Source organism: Symphalangus syndactylus, chromosome 9, assembly GCF_028878055.3.
Source record: "Symphalangus syndactylus isolate Jambi chromosome 9, NHGRI_mSymSyn1-v2.1_pri, whole genome shotgun sequence".
Taxonomy (NCBI): Eukaryota; Metazoa; Chordata; class Mammalia; order Primates; family Hylobatidae; genus Symphalangus; species Symphalangus syndactylus.
Window position 1 is genome coordinate 99,698,018 of NC_072431.2, and position 17,313 is coordinate 99,715,330.

At 49.9% G+C, this 17,313-nt stretch overlaps 1 protein-coding gene across 2 annotated transcripts; it reads right to left on the reverse strand.

Annotated features, from left to right (window-relative positions):
* Positions 1-488: 488 nt before the first annotated feature.
* INMT (indolethylamine N-methyltransferase) lies at positions 489-5,651 on the reverse strand. Of its 2 annotated transcripts, none has more exons than XM_055293518.2 (3): positions 5,498-5,651; positions 3,850-4,054; positions 489-2,400 (listed from the first exon to the last, which is right to left on the reverse strand). In XM_055293518.2, exons 1-3 carry the CDS (start codon positions 5,649-5,651, stop codon positions 1,971-1,973), a joined length of 789 nt encoding a protein of 262 aa, XP_055149493.1. In that variant the 3' UTR covers positions 489-1,970. The 2 variants fall into 2 exon arrangements, with proteins under 2 accessions (XP_055149493.1, XP_055149492.1); XM_055293517.2 differs by having other exon boundaries at positions 3,850-4,057.
* Between the last annotated feature and the right edge of the window lie 11,662 nt (positions 5,652-17,313).

Consider the following 17,313-nt stretch of genomic DNA (forward strand, 5'->3'; position numbering starts at 1 on the left):
TGTAGTCCCAGCTACTCGGGAGGCTGAGGCAGGAGAATGGCCCGAACCCAGGAGGTGGAGCTTGCAGTGAGCCGAGATCGTGCCACTGCACTCCAGCCTGGGCGACAGAGTGAGACTCTGTCTCCAAAAAAAAAAAAAGCACTTTCACATCAATGACTTCCTGCTGTTCTTATGATGTTCCTGTAGATTATTAGATTAAATCTCATGGGTAGGAATACAAGGCCCAGAGAAGTGAAACAATTAGTGGCAGGGCTGAGAGTAGATTCCAGGTCTCCTGGCTCTTATCAAGGTTGCTGTGCCCAAGGTGTACCCACACAAAGGCACAGATTGGGGTTGAGGGAAAAAGGGAGGCTGACAGGTGTTCAGTAGTGCGACCCAATCAGCCTTAAGGAAGGGACACCTTTCTCTAATTGGTCTGCCCAGAAGAGGCACCTTGTTCTCATAGCCCTTCCACAGGGAGATGGAACAGCTTTTCTCAATTAATCAGCCCTGAACACTCCTTTCTGCAATGTGTCCATCTGCAGGAGCACCTCTTCCTAATTTGCACAAAGGTACCTTATGTATGAGGAATACCCTTGATCCCTGGGCTGCTCCTCTTCTCACTTGGTGTCAGGTCCTGGAGTCCAGGTCCAGCCCATGCTGAAGTCTGAGGGCAGTGGGTAGATGGACAGAAAGAACACTTGGGGCCCATAGGCAGGTGAATATGGCTTTATTCAGCAACAGCTCTCATCAACAGCTTACTCACACTAGCTCTCTCACACTGTCCGCCCTGTCTTGGCTGCTTGAGCCCGCGGCTTCCACACACAGCTGTGCAGCCTGCTCTCTCTTGCCTTCAGGGTCAGCAGCTTAACTTTTTCTCTCTCTGGGCATGAGCAAGCTGAGCTGTGTCCCGGCTCCTTCCTGTCCATCTGCAAGACGGACAGCTTTGGCTTTCTCTCTCTGTCTCGCTGGGCGCCAGCACACCCGCCATGTCAAGGCATGTTGAGCCGAGCCGAACCCCAAGAGCCCCTGTACAGCATTAGCAGGACAATTACCGTTTACAGACAACAGTGGCTCAGACCAAGTATGAACTTACACAAACAGGTTGTATAACAAGTGGAGGTGTGTGCCTGTGCACCAAACCCACTGAGTCATGCAGGCATGGAGCTCTGCCTTGGCCTATTCCTTGACCAAAGCACATACATGTACCTTACACTTGGATCTGAAGTAGGGTTGCCAGATGAAATACAGGACACCCAGCCAAATTTGAATTTCAGGTGAACAACAAATCATTGTTTAGATTAAGCATGTTCCATGCAGTTCTGGGGACCTACTTAACCTTAAAGATTTATTTCATTTATCTAAAATTCAATGAACCGGGGCAGTCTGTATTTGCTAAATCTGCTGACCTTAGTCTAGAGGCAGTGGTATGTTCCAGCTGACTCCAATCAGCTCATGAGAGTCAACTGTAAAATTTTTAGGAGATTTATGATCTGGTTATTAAACCACCGGTGGCTTGAAATCAACCATGGTGGGAGTATTTACACCACAGAAATTGGTGACTGCCACACATCAGTGCTTTTCCATTACAGAGCTGGTTATAAAACATTCCCCAATATACCACTGTCCAGAGGTTTCCTTGTCCATAACATATTAGGTAGACTCAGAGGTTTCCTTGTCCTTAATATATTAGGTAGACTCTAAAACCACGTCCCGGGGTGCTCCACAGTCACACAGGAGTCAGATCACATCTAAGACAGCTGTAAGGCTTAGTATATTAGAAAATGGAAAATTCCACTCCTAGGATCCTAGAATGAGGAATGTTGGAAACTTAGAATTCTAAAACAAGGATGTTAGAATCTCAGAATTTCATATGGAATGTTAGTGGTGAAATCAGAGGCTGTTAGACAGTATGCATTCCTCACCCCGCTCTAGCATACAGATGGCTAAGGCCTCACAGCCTGACCAGACTTCTGGCTGGCCCTCCTGGCTCAGGGACCAGGCTTCTTGCGAGCCACAATGAAGCAGACCCCAGTGTTGGCAGCATTGGTGACAGAGTAGCTCTGGGGACTGTGTAGGAGCTGTTCAATGTCAAAGCCAGCATCCAGGACAGCCTGCTCCACCTCCTCCTTCTCCAGGGCCACGCAGGAAAATTCACGCTTCCCCACCATGTAGGACGAGAGCTGAAGCGTGACCGTGGTCACCAGGTGGCCACCCGGCTTGAGCAGTGATGCAAGGTTGCACAGTGCAGCGCGGTAGGCATCAAGGCTACAGCAGGCACACTCCATGGCCAGCAGGGTGAGCACACAGTCGGTGGAGGGCAACACAGCCGGGGCCAGCGGGTTGCCCAGGTGGACATCGCACTTGAGCACTCGCTTGACCGATGCCCACAGCTTCTCCTCCTTCTCCTCCCATCGGCTGCTGCAGAGAGAGAGGGAGTCGGGGAGGCACTTTGAGGTTCTGAAGGGAACTCTCAGTCCACTGTGACCAGCAGATGGAGATGATCTCTGGATCCCCAAAGGATTGCTGTCCCTGAGTCCCTGTGTGACCTGACAGCAGGCTTTTCTTCAATCTGAGCCTCAGTTTCTCCCAAAGAAAAATGGTTAGGGAGAATGGCCAGAACAATTATAGGAAACTTTCTCGCGCTGATTCCATGTGAGCCCCCTTCCCTTAATCCCCAGGAGGGACAAAGCCACCCCAAGCACAGATGGGGCAGTTAACAAACATTATTGGATGGATGGATGAATGAATTAATGAATTTACTACAGATAATGTATGAATATAGCTATCTTAAAAATATAATTTTGAGTGATGAAAAGCAAATCGCAAATGACACAGAGCAAATTACTCTGCTATAAAGCTCAAAGGTGACTAAAACTAGATTGTTTAGATATACATAAGTATGCAAGAAAAAATTTTTTTGAAAAAGGGAATGATAAGCATAAAATTCATATTCGTGATTACCTTAGGTTGGGAAAGGCAGAGGCAAGGAGTCACAGAGAAGCACAGGTAAGTCTTCATTATATTCGAGTACTCAGGTTGGGTGGTGGGTTCACGTCATTATACATTATATAGTCAGTCACACAGGTACAGACAATAGAGGGAAGAAGGAAAGATGGATGGATGGGTGGATGGATGGATGAATATGGTTGGACATGGATGGATGGATGGATGGGTGGATAGATGGATATGGATGGATGGGTGGATGGATTGATGGATGTATAGATGGATATGGATGGATGGGTGGATGGATGGATGGGAGGATGTATGTGGATGGACGGATGGATAGATATGAATGTGGATGGATGGATGAATGGATGGGTGGGTGGATGGATGAATATTGATGGATGGATGAATGGAAGGATGGATAGATGGGTGGATGGGTGAATGGCTAGCTGGATGGATGGATGGATGGATGGATGGATATGGATGGGTGGGTGGATGCATGAATTGGATGGATGGATGGATGGATGGATGGATGGATGGATGGATGAACAGGTGGGTGGATGGATGGATGGATGGATGGATGGATATGCATGGATAGTTAGATACATAGAAGATAGAGAGGTAGATATATAGATGAGGGTAAGGAAGGAAGAGAAGAAGGAAGAGATGAAAATCATCTGGTTTTCAGTGTTCATACTTGACTATATCACACCTCAACATAGTCCTGTGATCAGAGACTTGCCCCTAAAACTGCTGTAATCCTGAAACTTCGGGGTCCATCTACTCTATCCCCACCACAGGACATCTGGTCCTATACCTGAAGGTCCTATTGTCCTGAAAATGTCACAGACAACCAAGAGGCCAGGGAGACTTTTGAGAAAGAAGGTTGACTGGGAACCCCCTCCCCAACCTCTGCACCCCTACCTGTTTCCTTCCAGCTCACAGGAGAATTTCACCACCGGGGTCCAGTCATAGGCTCCTGGCTCCTTCTTCAGCCACTTTTCCAGCTCCTCCCGGTTGCGGTCGGTAAAGTCGGAGAGAGTGATGTCTTGGAAGGACTCACAGGCAGCGAGAACTTGGTAGATGGTAGGACCTGAGCCAATGTCGATCAGCGTGTCCCCTTGGAGGCCTCCTGTGGGAGGGAAAGACTGGTAATGGATGGGTAAAAGAAACGAGACCCAAGGCACAGGGGTGAGGACACAGACCCTGGTCTTACCCAAGGGGCAAACGTGCTTGGTGGTTATCACGGATTGGTGGCTCCCTGTAAGCCAAGCCTCATGCCAAATATTTTATATGCGTTGATTTCCATTTACACCTCAGAACTACCCTGTGTAGTGACTACTATCACTGTTTTCATTTTACAGATTAGAAAACTGAGTCTGTAAAAGGTTAAACAATTAGCCCAATATCTTTCAGTCAAGAATATAAGCCAAGAGCATAATATTTCTGGGACAGAGAACAGAGGCCCAAGCCCTATTCTGGGGAAGATTCAGGCTGGAGAGTTCAGAGAGGACATGCTGGGGGCAGTGGCCCTTTAAGTTTCAGGCTGACTGGGATCTGGGAGCCTCCCCTGGAAGTCCAGCCCTTCCTGGATGGGTTTCTTGTTCCTTGGAGTGGGAAGGGGTGTAAGCATACAGGAATAGGAAGCTGGGGCTAAGGAGATGATCTGGGAAGATGGCCCCAGGAGTGAATCCAGGGTCACCTGGAAGCTGGAATGAAGCATGACTTCCAACATTCTGTCTGGAGCCCTGGCGTGGGGCCATCACTTGGCCTTCCAAGCTTGGTCACACCCAGTCTGGCTGTTCTCTGATTTCTGCCTCACACACCAGCCTGCTCCTCCAGGCTCAGCAGCCTTTTAACCCCCTCTTATCCCACAGACCACCAGGAGACTCACCCTTACTGTTCCCCAGTCAAGTGCCCAAAGTGAGGACATGGCTGCTTGAGTTTAGAAGACACGATCAAATCATGGGGTCACCGTGGGGAGGGCAGTGATCATTGGGAGACAGGCAGAAGTCACCATCCATCGTACAGATGGCTCAGTTGAGGTCCTTGGGGCCTGAGCCCCTTGCTTAGGGTTGAGATCCCACCTAGCAATCCTTGTCCCAGGGCAGGGCTTTTCCAGGTCCTCATCACAGACACATCTGGGCTGCACACTCCGGGCACAGGCGATCCTGTCCCGCTGCAACCCCGCTGTTTGCCCTTGGCCTTCTGGGGGCCCGAGAGGCCTGGCTGTGCAAGGTCAAGACTGAACTTGATGATGACCTGGAGAGCCTTTTCTGCTCCACCCCAAAGACCTAGGGGCTAATGGAGAGCAGTGTGGGAACTGCATGGGGCTGTGCTCTTCCCATAGGTCCTAATCCTTCAGCTGGCACACAGCTCCTGAGCCATGGGCAGACAGACTAAACCTCCAGCATAACAGCTGCCCAAAGAGAGGGGCAGGGCCCCAGAAGCTCCCCCAGCCCATCCCCAAAAACCCCTAGAGGAGACCAGACTGCCCCCAGGACACCTTCTCCCCATCCCCATCCAGGTTCCTTGGAGAGAGGCTTGAGGGGAAGGGCCACCCTCTGCTCACCAGGGCCGAAGGTCTTGTGGAGACATTCCAAGTTAAACTTCAGCATCTCGGCCTCGGGTGAGGGGCTGCCATCGAAGCTGTAGTAAGTAGCCAAGTAGTCCCTGGGCAGGAAGTGCTTCTGGTACTCATCACCCCCAGTGAAGCCACCCTCCATGGTGTCCCTGAAATGTGCCCCCTCCTGGCTGTCAGGTCTTATGAGGGCTCCAAGCTCTCCAGGCTCCACCCCCAGCATTCCAGCCTCATCCCATGGCTCCTCCCAAGTATGCCTCTCCTTGAGCTTCTCCTTCTAGGGGGATGCAGAAGGGAGTGCAACTCTCACCACCTCCCAGCCACACTGACATACCTGAGGTTTCCCCAACCCCAGAGCTATGACAGCTGGGGCTGCAGCCTCCCTGGCCCTGCTGCCTCTAGGGACCAACCCATGTCCGTCAAAGGCAATTGATGGTACCCAGCCCTGGGTGCAACTCTCAGCCCTGGCAGCAACATGCTGCTGTGTGGCCTCCAGTAGGTGTCAGACCCATGTTTCCCCACCTGTGTGCCCACTTCACTGATTGTAAGGCCCAAAGTCATTCCTCTAAGTCACTGGTGTTGTGACCTGAGTGCACAGTGAGATCCCCATCTTGTCCCCTGGTGGTGAGTGGGGCCCAGTGGCTCTCTCTAGGCCAGGCAGTGGGCTCAGCTTCATGCATCCCCCATCCCTGCTGGAGAACACAGTTCAGACCCCAGGAGGCAGAGCAGAATGGCTGACTTGGCATCACTGTGTAGGTCACTGGGAGAAGAGCAGAAATTGTCGTCAATCTCCATGAATGAGAACAAGGGCGCCTGGTCATAAAGCATAAACTGTTAGAGGGGTCTGGCTTCCTGGCCGCTGACTCACCAGGCAACTCTGGGTAAGACACTCCTGGCCTCAGTCTTCTCTTTGAAATGGGACTGGGTTGTAAAATCTCCCACAGACAGAGAAAAGCTCAGTCTCTGTTTTTGGCACTAGGAAATGGCTCTGAGTTGGCCACAAACCAGACAGAAATGAATCTGCTACACTGGAGGTTCAGGCCTCTTGCCCTAAAAGTGGGAAGGACAGGAATGCCTTGTTCTGGCTTTAAGTAAACAAACAATTCTGAATCCACAGGGCCCAATAGACAGGGGAATGCCACAGAGGCAGGAACACCCAGCGGTGGTCAGGGCCTGGCTTCCAAGGGGCGGGTGCCTGGGCAGCCTCCAGAGAGGCCTGCGGCTGTCGTGCTGGCCTGCAAAAAGCATACAGAGCAGGCGGGAAACTGCAGGGCTCACGTTACATGATTTGAGGCGTGTGCAATAAACGCACGGTACTAACTAAGTTGTGGGCAGGGTGGAAGGAAGACATATGGTACCTCTATTAGTTAGGGTTCTCTAGAGAAACAGAACCCAGGATGTGTACACTGAGAGAATCAGATCTATTTTAAGTAATTGGCTTGTGTAATTGTGGAGGCCAGTAAGTCCAAACTCTGAAGGGTGGAACCAGGAAAAGCCAATGTTGCAGTTCAAGTCCAAAGACCAGCTGCTGCCAGAACTCCCTCTTGCTTGGGGAAGGCCAGCCTTTTGTTCTACTTGGGACATCAGCTGATTGGATGAGGCCTGCCCACATTATGGAGGGCAATCTTCTTTACTCAAAGTTTAAATGTGAATGTCATCCAAAAACACCCTCACACAAACAGCCAGGATCATGACTGACCACCTATTTGGGCACCATGGCCTAGCCAAGTTGACTCATAGAAAGCACCATCACAGAACCTGAGGGCTAGCAGCATGGAGGTGCCATCATCCCAGTGAGACTGAGACAGAGCTGTGCAGAGAGGGCCTCCTGCAGCAGCCAATAGCAAAAGATCTGATATGATTTGGCTGTGTCACCACCCAAATCTCATCTTGAATTGTAGCTCCCACAATTCCCACATGTTGTGGGAGGGACCCGGTGGGAAGTAATTGAACCATTGGGGCAGGTCTTTCCCATGCTGTTCTTATGATGGTGAATAAGTTTCTTGAAATCTGATGGTTTTATAAGAGGGATTTCCCTGCACATGCTTTCTTTTTGCCTGCTGACATCCATGTAAGACATGACTTGCTTCTCCTTGCCTTCAGCCATGATTGTGAGGCCTCCCCAGCCATGTGGAACAGTGAGTCCATGAAACCTCTTTCCTGCATAAATTACCCAGTCTTGGGTATGTCTTTATTAGCAGTATGAAAACGGACTAATAGAGTAGCTAAAGAATAAATACCCAGACCTCCTTCTCCTACCTTCCTCCAATATCCTGCCAAATTTAGAGGGAAGGGAGTGGTGACTACAGTCCACATGTCAGCTTCCTGGCACCTGAAGTAGCCTAGAGAGGATGGAAAGCAGAATGGAGAGGCACATGGAAGATGCCCAGCATTAACACTTAAGGAGTTGAACCGTGGACATGCATGTACTATCCAGGGATTACACAGAGCCCCTGCGGCAGGACGTGGTCATCTAGGGGGTCTGTACAGGGCGGGAAGAGACCATCCTTCCCAGAACTACACATCCTGCTGCAATTGGATGTCCTTGGATGGATAGAGGATGCCCCTCCTAATGCAAGGCCTCCAGTGCCTCCTGCTGCCAGAGGAGTGAATCCAAACTCCCCCTTGGCATTCAGAGTCTCTACCCTCTGGCTTCCACCTGCTTCTCCACCACTCAGGCCTTCTCCATCCCTACATGCCTCGTGACTCTGGCCTAACCAAGGGTCCTAACGGCACTAGGGCAATCTTCTCAAAGTGAAGCCTCTTACGGATATATTCTAAGAACGAGTTTCTCAACCTCAGTACTATTGGCTCTTCAGGCCAGATAATTCCTTGTTGGGTGGGGGTGCGGAACTGTGTTGTAGGATTTTTAGCAGCATCCCTGGCATCTACCCCCTAGATGCCAGTACACTCTAAAGTTACAACAACCAAAAATGTCCCCAGACATTGTCAAATGTCCCCTGGGAGGCAAAATTGTCCCCGGTTGAGAACCACTGTCCTTAGGTTTGCCTTCATCAATGTGACAACACTTTGTTCATGACAGGGCTAAGCTTCAGGCCCTTTTAAGAATGTGCACCTCATCTTAGTCACCTTTCTATACAATGATTTTTTTAAAAAATAGAGCAAGGAAATTTCCATTCAAGAGGACTTCTGTTGCAATAGTAAGCAAAGGGGCAAATTTCAAGCTGCCTATCAAGAAAATAAGACCACTTGAAAAGTCAGACAGATAAGAAAAGTATCAAGCTCCTTTTCAAGATTAGGGAAACTACCATCTCAGCATTCCACGCTCCCTGATACCTTGCTACTTCTCTTCCTGCCTGGCTCTGTGGGGTGAAGAAATGAGTCCAAAGAGGGAACTTGCCAGTGTAAATGAGACTGTTTTCTCTGGTGAGTTGCCAGCAGTTACTCAGACCCTTGTCTCACACCAAACACCAAAATAAAGGCTAAATGTCCTTCTAAAAATCAACCATAGAAGCTATCACAGTCAAATCGTTATCAAACTTCTGGGTAGGAGAGGATTTTCTAAACCTAGATTGAAGAAAGCCTGAAGAGAAAAAAAACCACATTTATTATTTTAAATTGTATTACATTATCTCATATTTTGTTAGAGAAAAATTAAATATTTTTCCTAAAAAATTAAAAAGAAAAAACACTATTTTCCTTTTGGAAAAAAATTTGGGGATTATTTGCCTAAATTATTTATACTAAAAGTTTTTAGAACTCTGACCCAGGAATCCTATGTATAGGAATCCAAAATACAGAATGCAGAAATACAGAAAAAGAATCCAGATATAGAAAAAGCAAATGTACAGGGGTATTAATTACAACATTATTTACAGCAAGGAAAACCTGCAAGTCTCTTACCTGCCAAGCACTGGAGAGCAATTAAGTCAACCTTACTTGAACAGCCCCCAAAACTGACATTCCCAAGCCTTCCTGGTGACACGGAGAAGTGAGTTTGGCCCAGGGCTGGGAGAACAAAGTGATCCAGATAGGTACACACAGTGAGGAGATCACAGCCCTGCAAAGACTTTTCAGATGCAAGAGGGCAGAGGCAGAGGCCAATTCTGACATGAGAAACGCTGGGACAAATATAAGACCCTCAATGTCACCAATCATTTTAACCCACCTAGAATTCATGTTAATTGGATTTCAATATGAATTTTTTTTTTTGAGACCAGGTCTTGCTTGGTTTCCCAAGCTGGGGTGCAGTGGTGGGATCATAGCTCACTGCAGCCTTGAACTTCTGGGTACAAGCAATCCTCCTACCTCAGCCTTCTTATTAGCTGGGACTGTAGGCACACGCCATCCCACTCAGCTAATTTTTATTTTTTTTGCAGAAGCAAGATCTCGCTATGTTGCCCAGGCTTGAAATTCATTTTTAATAAACTGGGCAGACATTTAATTTTATTTTCTTCCAACCAGATAGGCAGTTATGCCATCACCATTTATTATGTAATTGACACTTTTCTCACTAAACTGAAATCCCACAGAGTATGAGCTCTGTTAATTTCAGGAAAGAGGAAAATTTATATTTAACATAATAAAATGACAAGAATTATGATGAAAAAATGGATTAAAATCTACACTCTTTTGAAATGTTTTCTTGTGAACTCAGAACCTAAAGAAATAAAAAATAAGGCCAGTCCTGATGGTTCACCCCTATAATCCTAGCAATTTGGGAGCTCAAGGTGGGAGGATCACTTGAGCCCAGGAATTCAAGACCAGCCTGGGCAACATAGGGAGACCCCACCTTTACAAAAAATAAAAAAATTTAGCCAGGTGTGGTGGTGAATTCTTGTAGTCCCAGCCACTTGGGAGGCTGAGGTGGGAGAATCACTTGAGCCTAGGAGGTCGAGGCTGCAGTGAGCCGTTGTCGTGCCATTGTACTCCAGCCTGAGTGACAGAGCGAGATCCTGCCTCAAAAAAAAAAAAAAAAAAATGTTGACCATCTTTGATTCTGGGTGGTGGGACGGGGCCTTAGTGCTCAAAGTGTAGTGGCCTCAGTAGTGTCTGGGAGCTTATTAGACATGCGGAACCTCAGAACTAGAGCCTGCATTATAACCCAGTCCCCAGGTGACTCCTAGGCACAGTAACATTTAAGCAGTTCTGTGAAGTGATGAAGACAGGAGGACAACGTGAGGATGAGGCTTGGAGTTGGTCTTTATTTTGGCATTGGGCATACAGCCTTGAATTGGAATCTGAATTCCATCCTTTGCTGGGTAAGGCACGTGACCTTCAGCTTCCTTATCTCTAAGGGGGCGCATCAGCATGTGCTTTGCAGATTGTTGTGAAGATGACAAGGTGATGCCCAGCACATAGTAGGTACTCTGTGAGTGCTAGGGACCTTCCAAGGTGTCTCCCTCGATCTGCTCTTACAGCATCTGCAGAGGGGCAGCTCATCACCAGCCAAGGCCCCAGACTTGCCCATTTGCAAAAGACATGACAGTCTGCTGCCTGAAATCCCTATAAGATGAATTTTGGAAAGAGCTTTGGCAACTCTCTTTTAATAAAACTTTTTATTTCAAGATAATTGTAGATTCATATGCAGCTGTAAGAAATAATACAGAGAGATCCAGTGTACCCCCTACCCAGGTTCCCCCAGTGGTAACATCTTTTAGAATAATAGTACACTATCACAACCAGGATATTGACATTGATACAATCTACTGATCTTATTCAGGTTTCTTGAGTTTTACTTGTACTCATTTGTGTGTCTGTGGGTATGCATGTGTGCACACACACGTGTGTGGGTGTGTGGGTTTGGGTGTGGTATGTAGTAAGTTCTTTGCAATTTTAATCACATGTTCTGTTCATGAATGGCAACACTTTATAAATGGTTTGTCCAAGCATATGGACCCTGGCTAAATTTACTTCTGCACTAGTCAAAAAGAAGAGATTAATTAGCAAGTAAATAAAGTAAACAGGATTAAAGGCAGCAGAGAATAGTGAATCAAGTTAAGGACAAGCTGTTTATTTATTTATTTATTTATTTATTCTTTTTTAGAGAGACGTGTGGTCTTGCTGTGTTGCCCAGGCTGGTCTCCTGGCCTCAAACTCCTGGGCTTAAGCAGTTCTCTCACCTCAGCCTCCAAAAGTGCTGGGATTACAGGCATGAGCCGCCATGCCCAGCCAGGACCAGCCTGTTTTCAAGAGCAAGCTCACTGACCTTCATCAGTGAAATCTTAGCCATCTTTAGATCCTGTTTCCTCCCCCAAGGGGCTTTTCCACTCTGATTCTTGTTTTCCGACCAAACTCCAAGAGTGAAACATCCTTGAACTGTTGCAGACCCTTGATCTCTCTTTGCCTCTGTCTTTGTCTCCGTTTGTCTCTTTGCCTGTCTGTCTCTCTCATTCTGTGTCTCTGTCCCTCTGTGTAAGTCTCTCCCTCCCTGCCTCCAGCAGCCCCTACACTCAAAACACCATGTCGAAGCAGGAACTCGTGCGAGCCGGCCCTGGTGATCCTGTTGTGTTCTTATGATTTTGGTAATTTATCAAGCAGATAAACTCCAGCCAGAAAAGCTCACACGGTGGCTCTGGCTTCATCTGTGAGGAATCTGAGCACCTCCCTGAGAGGCAGGCGCTGGTTCCAGGAGGCTATGAAACTCCTGGTGGGAAAGGCTGGAAGGGCAGGGGTGTACCTACCATGATTGAGGAGTGGGAAGGCACCGAGGGGTCCTCAGCCAGTTGGAGGGCAACCTGTATGCAGGAGGAAAAGACTGTGAGAAAGAGCTCCACCCCTGGGACTACTTACTAACCTACTATGCCTTCGACTCAGCACTGTGGCCAAAAATGAAATCCTGAAATTTAAACTGGAAAACCTCTTCCGAAGCTTCCCTTCAGGTGAACGGCCGGTCTCCACTTTGGGGGCAGTACAGAGTTACAGCTGACAGCAAGAGCTGCGGGTTGGAGGCAAGCAGCTACGGCTCACCAAAGATGCTGCGAAGTCAGCCCAGCCAAGCTCTGTGAACCCATGAGGGCCTCTGCCAGGTGGCAGCTCAATGGGTCTGAGTACAGACCTTGGAGGCCAAGGAGCTGGGCATGAGTCTCTGGCAGTGGGCCTCAGTTTCTTCACCTATAAAATGGGAGAACTTGTGGGGCTCACAGGCTCATGCTGAGGGAAAATTAGAGAACAGACATAATGAACACACTGCCGGCTGTCTGCCTGTCTCTGCCGGCCTCCCCTGCAGACAGTCCATAAAGCCAGGCTTTGTAGCCTTTCTGGGCACTTGAATCCCTTTGAAAATCTGATGAGAGTTCTGATACACACACACACAAACACACACAAATTTTCTACACAAAACTGACAGAGTTCATGGATATCCAAAGGTAAACCACATAGCTCAGTTTACAAATCCCTGCCCTGGGGTATCAGAATGGGGTGAGCCAGTAGAGGCTATCACCAAGTCCTTCAGTGCACACAAGGGGAGACTGAGGCTCAGGTAAGAGAGCAGGGAGAGAGGAGGCCAGCCCAGGTAAGGTCAAACAGCCAGTCAGTAGTAATAGCAAGAACTAAAGCTCAGATGATTTAGGGCCGCCATGCACAGTTGGGCAGGGTGTGCACTGCAAACTCTAGGAGTTGCCAGAGCGAGGCGGGGCACTGTGGGAGGTGGGATGGTGGGAAAGGGCCTCTCCAAGGAGCACTCCAAGTAGTGTCCCAGTGAAGGAAGGGAGAAAGGGCATAAAGACCCGAGGAAAGGGAGTGTCAGGCAGTGTGAGCAGCAGGGGCAAAGGCCCAGTGGTGGGGAGGAGCCACCCGTGTGTCGAGGACAGTGAAAAGGGCACTGCAGGAGGGGTGGAGTGAGGAGGAGAGTTAGGTGTCAGGGAGGCGGAGACCACATCCTGTGGGGCCTTGAGGGCCATGGTAAGGAGGGAGGATGGTGCTGTGGATCTCCCGGGCACTGGAGAAGAGAATGGCATGATAGCGTCTACATTTCTTTTTTTTTTTTTTTTTTTTTTTTTTTTGAGACAGAGTCTCGCTCTGTCGCCCAGGCTGGAGTGCAGTGGCGCGATCTCGGCTCACTGCAAGCTCCGCCTCCCAGGTTCACGCCATTCTCCTGCCTCAGCCTCCTGAGTAGCTGGGACTACAGGCGCCCGCCACTGCGCCCGGCTAATTTTTTTGTATTTTTAGTAGAGACGGGGTTTCACCGTGGTCTCGATCTCCTGACCTCGTGATCCGCCCGCCTCGGCCTCCCAAAGTGCTGGGATTACAGGCTTGAGCCACCGCGCCCAGCATAGCGTCTACATTTCTTAAAGAACCGTTCATCATGCTAGGCCTTGGGAGGTGAGGGCAGCATTGGGCAGAGCAGCAGCAGGTGCTGGCATCCTCCAGGGAAGAGCCAAAAGCAGGAGGCCTGCAGGGGCTGGAGGTGGCTGGAGTTTGGAATCACTCTGCAGGTGGAGCTAACAGGATTTGCTGATGGTTTGGATGTAAGAGAGAGTGAAGAGTCAAGGGCAACTCCAAGGTTTTTGGCCACAGCCACAGGAAGGATGGAGTTGCCAGTATTAGGAGGGAAATGACACGGAAGGAGCAGGTGTAGGCAGCAGATGTTGACTTCTCAGCCTGGGCAATGTGTCGGAGTCGCCTGCCTGACGCTGAAGTGGAATACCCACGGAGGAGCCACTGGGTGTACATGTCTGGGCCTCCCGGCGACTCCAGGGCTGGAGCCTGACTCTGGGAGTCATCCGTGGATGGCTGAGGCCATCAAGCGGCAAGTGTGGATGGGGAGGAGATGCTGTGTTCTAAGGCTAGGGAGTGGAGGAGGGTGTTCAGGGAGACATGAAAAGGGAGAACCACGAGGGTGCAGTGCCTCAAGAAGCCAAGTAAAGAGTGTGTTTCAAGAAGCAGGGAGTTCCGGCGTGGCTGAACCTAAAGATGTTACGCTAAGTGAAATGAACCAAACAGTGAAGGACAAATACTGTAGGCTCCCCATACATGAAATGTCTAGAATAGGCAAATCCAGAAACAGAAAGTAGATAGGAGGTTACCAGGGGCTGCCGGGAGGGAGAATGGGGAATGGGGAGTTACTGTTTAATGAGTACAGAGTTTCCATATGGAGTGACGCAAAAATGTTGGAAAGACAGTTGGTGATGGGTGCACAACTGTGTGAGTGCAATTAATGTCACTGAACTGTATACTTTGATCAAAACGACAAATTTTGTTATATAATTTACTACTTAATGAAATTAATGATGTAATATACCAAAAACTATTCGGTTGTTTAAAAGAAGGAGGCACAGGAGGAGGGGAAGGGGGGTTATCGAATCTGCTGTCACCTACAGCTGTGTAGACGTGAGCAAGTCTGTGCCTCAGTTTCTTCATCTTTATAATGAGGAAAATAATAATCTCGCTCAAAGAGTTGCTGAACAGGATAAGTCACAGGTTTTGCCCAGAGGGTGGTGGTGGGGGCTGAGGGGCTGCTATCATAATCATCATGTCATCTCTGTGACCCTCCTCCATAGAAGCAGGTGGCATGAGAAGGAGAACCAGCTTTGCTGGACAGTCACGTGGTTGCTGAAGTGCGATATGACCAAGCTGCATCCACTGGGGTCAACCCAGGTGTCCCCTGAAGAGTGCCTGTCCTGATGTGGACATGTACTGGATAGCCCTGCAGAGCCTGGCCAGCCTGCTGAAGGCAGATGGGAACCTGGTCGCCATGGCTGCCCTGCACCCCCACTATATGGTAGGCTCCAAGAAGTTCTTTGGACTCCACCCAGAGAAGGAGACGGTGGAGAAGGCCATGCAGGAGGCTGGCTGCCAGGTGCTGAGGTGTGTCTCATCAGCTGCTCTGAGACATGCTCCATCAACGAGGGCATCTGCTTTGTGGCTGCCTGCAAGGGCCCCATTGTCTGAGGCCAGCCTGGCAGAGGAGGGCCTGCCCCAGAGGGGAAGTCATGACCAGAGCATCTACAGTCTTGCCCCACAGCCCCGCTAAAAGCAGGTCAGGTCTCAGCCCTACCTCTTCATTCCTGTTACCTGGTCCCAAGGTCACAAGTGAAAAGCAAGGGTTCCCCCAGCACCCCGCCTAGGGCGTCTGCCCTTACACTACCCCACACCAAAGATCATGAACAAAAAGTGGCTTAGCTGGATACTATCTTGGTTTGGATTCCAATAGAAGCAGACTCTAAGACAAGGATTTCAGTGCTGATAGTTGATTTGAAGGGAGATCCCAGGAAACATCAATTAGGACGTGGGAAGGAAAGCAGAGCAGACAGCCACACAGGGTGTGTCATCAAAGCCTTACCACTGTGGGCAATTGGAACGCCGTCGTGCTGGGGGCTCTGGGGCCAGCGTAGAGCACGTGGCTCGGAGTTATCCCACCCGGGGAACTGCTACACTTGCACACCGCCTCCTGTCATCATGACTGAGGGCTGCTCCTGAGGGGCGTTAATTCCCCAGCATGTCCAACTTACCTGTATTTGGACAGTGCAGCTCAAGAGAGAAGCCTCGAGTGAAGACTCACGGGTGCTGGCTGTGGGAAGTTCAGCCAGCATGCTGAAGGAATGGGAAGAGGCAGCAAGAGCATCTGCAAGAGACATGAAATGTCTCGTTGGCTGGGGTGTGGGACAGGTCCTGGGGAGCCTGGTTTTTCCACCAGAGGAACAGGATCTCAGGTTCTTAAAGTGGAAAGGCACCTGCAAGAGCTAGAAGACCTCTAGGCCAAGCTCCTGTTGCTGCAGGTGAGGAAGCCGAGGTCTGGGAGGGGAGGGGACTGGCTCCACCCAGAGTGCTAAGTGATCAGTGGCAGGGGCAGCATTGGAGCCTGGGCTCTGTCCAGGTTATGACGGACCTGGTGGTGATGGAGCCTCGGGAAATGGTCGGCTGAGGCTGACCAGCAGGGCAGAGCCGGGACTCAGGCTGTCCATCCATATGGTCAAGAACCCAGGGCCTCTGACCTCTGGGAAGGCCTGGGGCCACGTCCCTAGAAGGACCTTCACAAGGTCGTACATCTCTTCTTACTCAAACAGCCAGCTCATTTCCAGCCAGCTCTTAGCACTGGGTTTCCTCATTTTCCCTGGGATGTAGGAGGGGCATCAGCATTTCTCCACTCGGGCCAGGCCTACGTGAAGCCCACAACTACTTTCCAAAATGTGGCATGGCCCCTCACAGGTCTTTCAACTCCCAGTGTCCCCAACCCCAGTCTGTTCTCCCCAGAGAAACCTTCCAAAGCTGGTGCAGGCCAGGCTCTATCCTGCTTTAAACTGTGTCCCGCGGGGATAAGGGCCCAGCCCAGCAACAGTGCATAAGGCCCTGCACACCCTGGCTGCTGCCTCAAGGCCGGTACCCACCAACAGTGCTCTTGGAACCAGTCCAGCAACCTCCTACCTGCATGTCCTTGCAACACAGAACTCCTCCCCTCCTCTCTAGCCCATGCCCCACCTCTGAAAAGACTCCAGCAAGTGGTACAGGAAAGAGCTGTGATGGGGAGAAGGGTTGAGCCAGCACCCCTGGCCCATTTGCCATCCTGCTGCTGAAGCTCAGTGCTTTTCAAACTGCCTCCATCATGTTTTTGGGGTCCCTGAGCCTTATATCAGAGGACAATGACGAGTCTTCGTCCATCCACCATAAGCAACACACAGTTTCATCCCTGGGTCCTGGATCTGCTGGAGACGGGGGCAATGCCAGGTGGCAATGGCTTCCATGGCCACCAGAGGGCAGTGCAGGGCAGGAAGCAGCAGGCGGAGGCTGGAAAGGAGATTCTGTGTGGATCCTCCTTAGGAGAGAAAGGTCCATTTCCTGCCACCTTTTGATTCATGGAGGTTCTGCCAGGCCTAACCAGGCAGAGGAACCATGAGGCGGCCCACCGG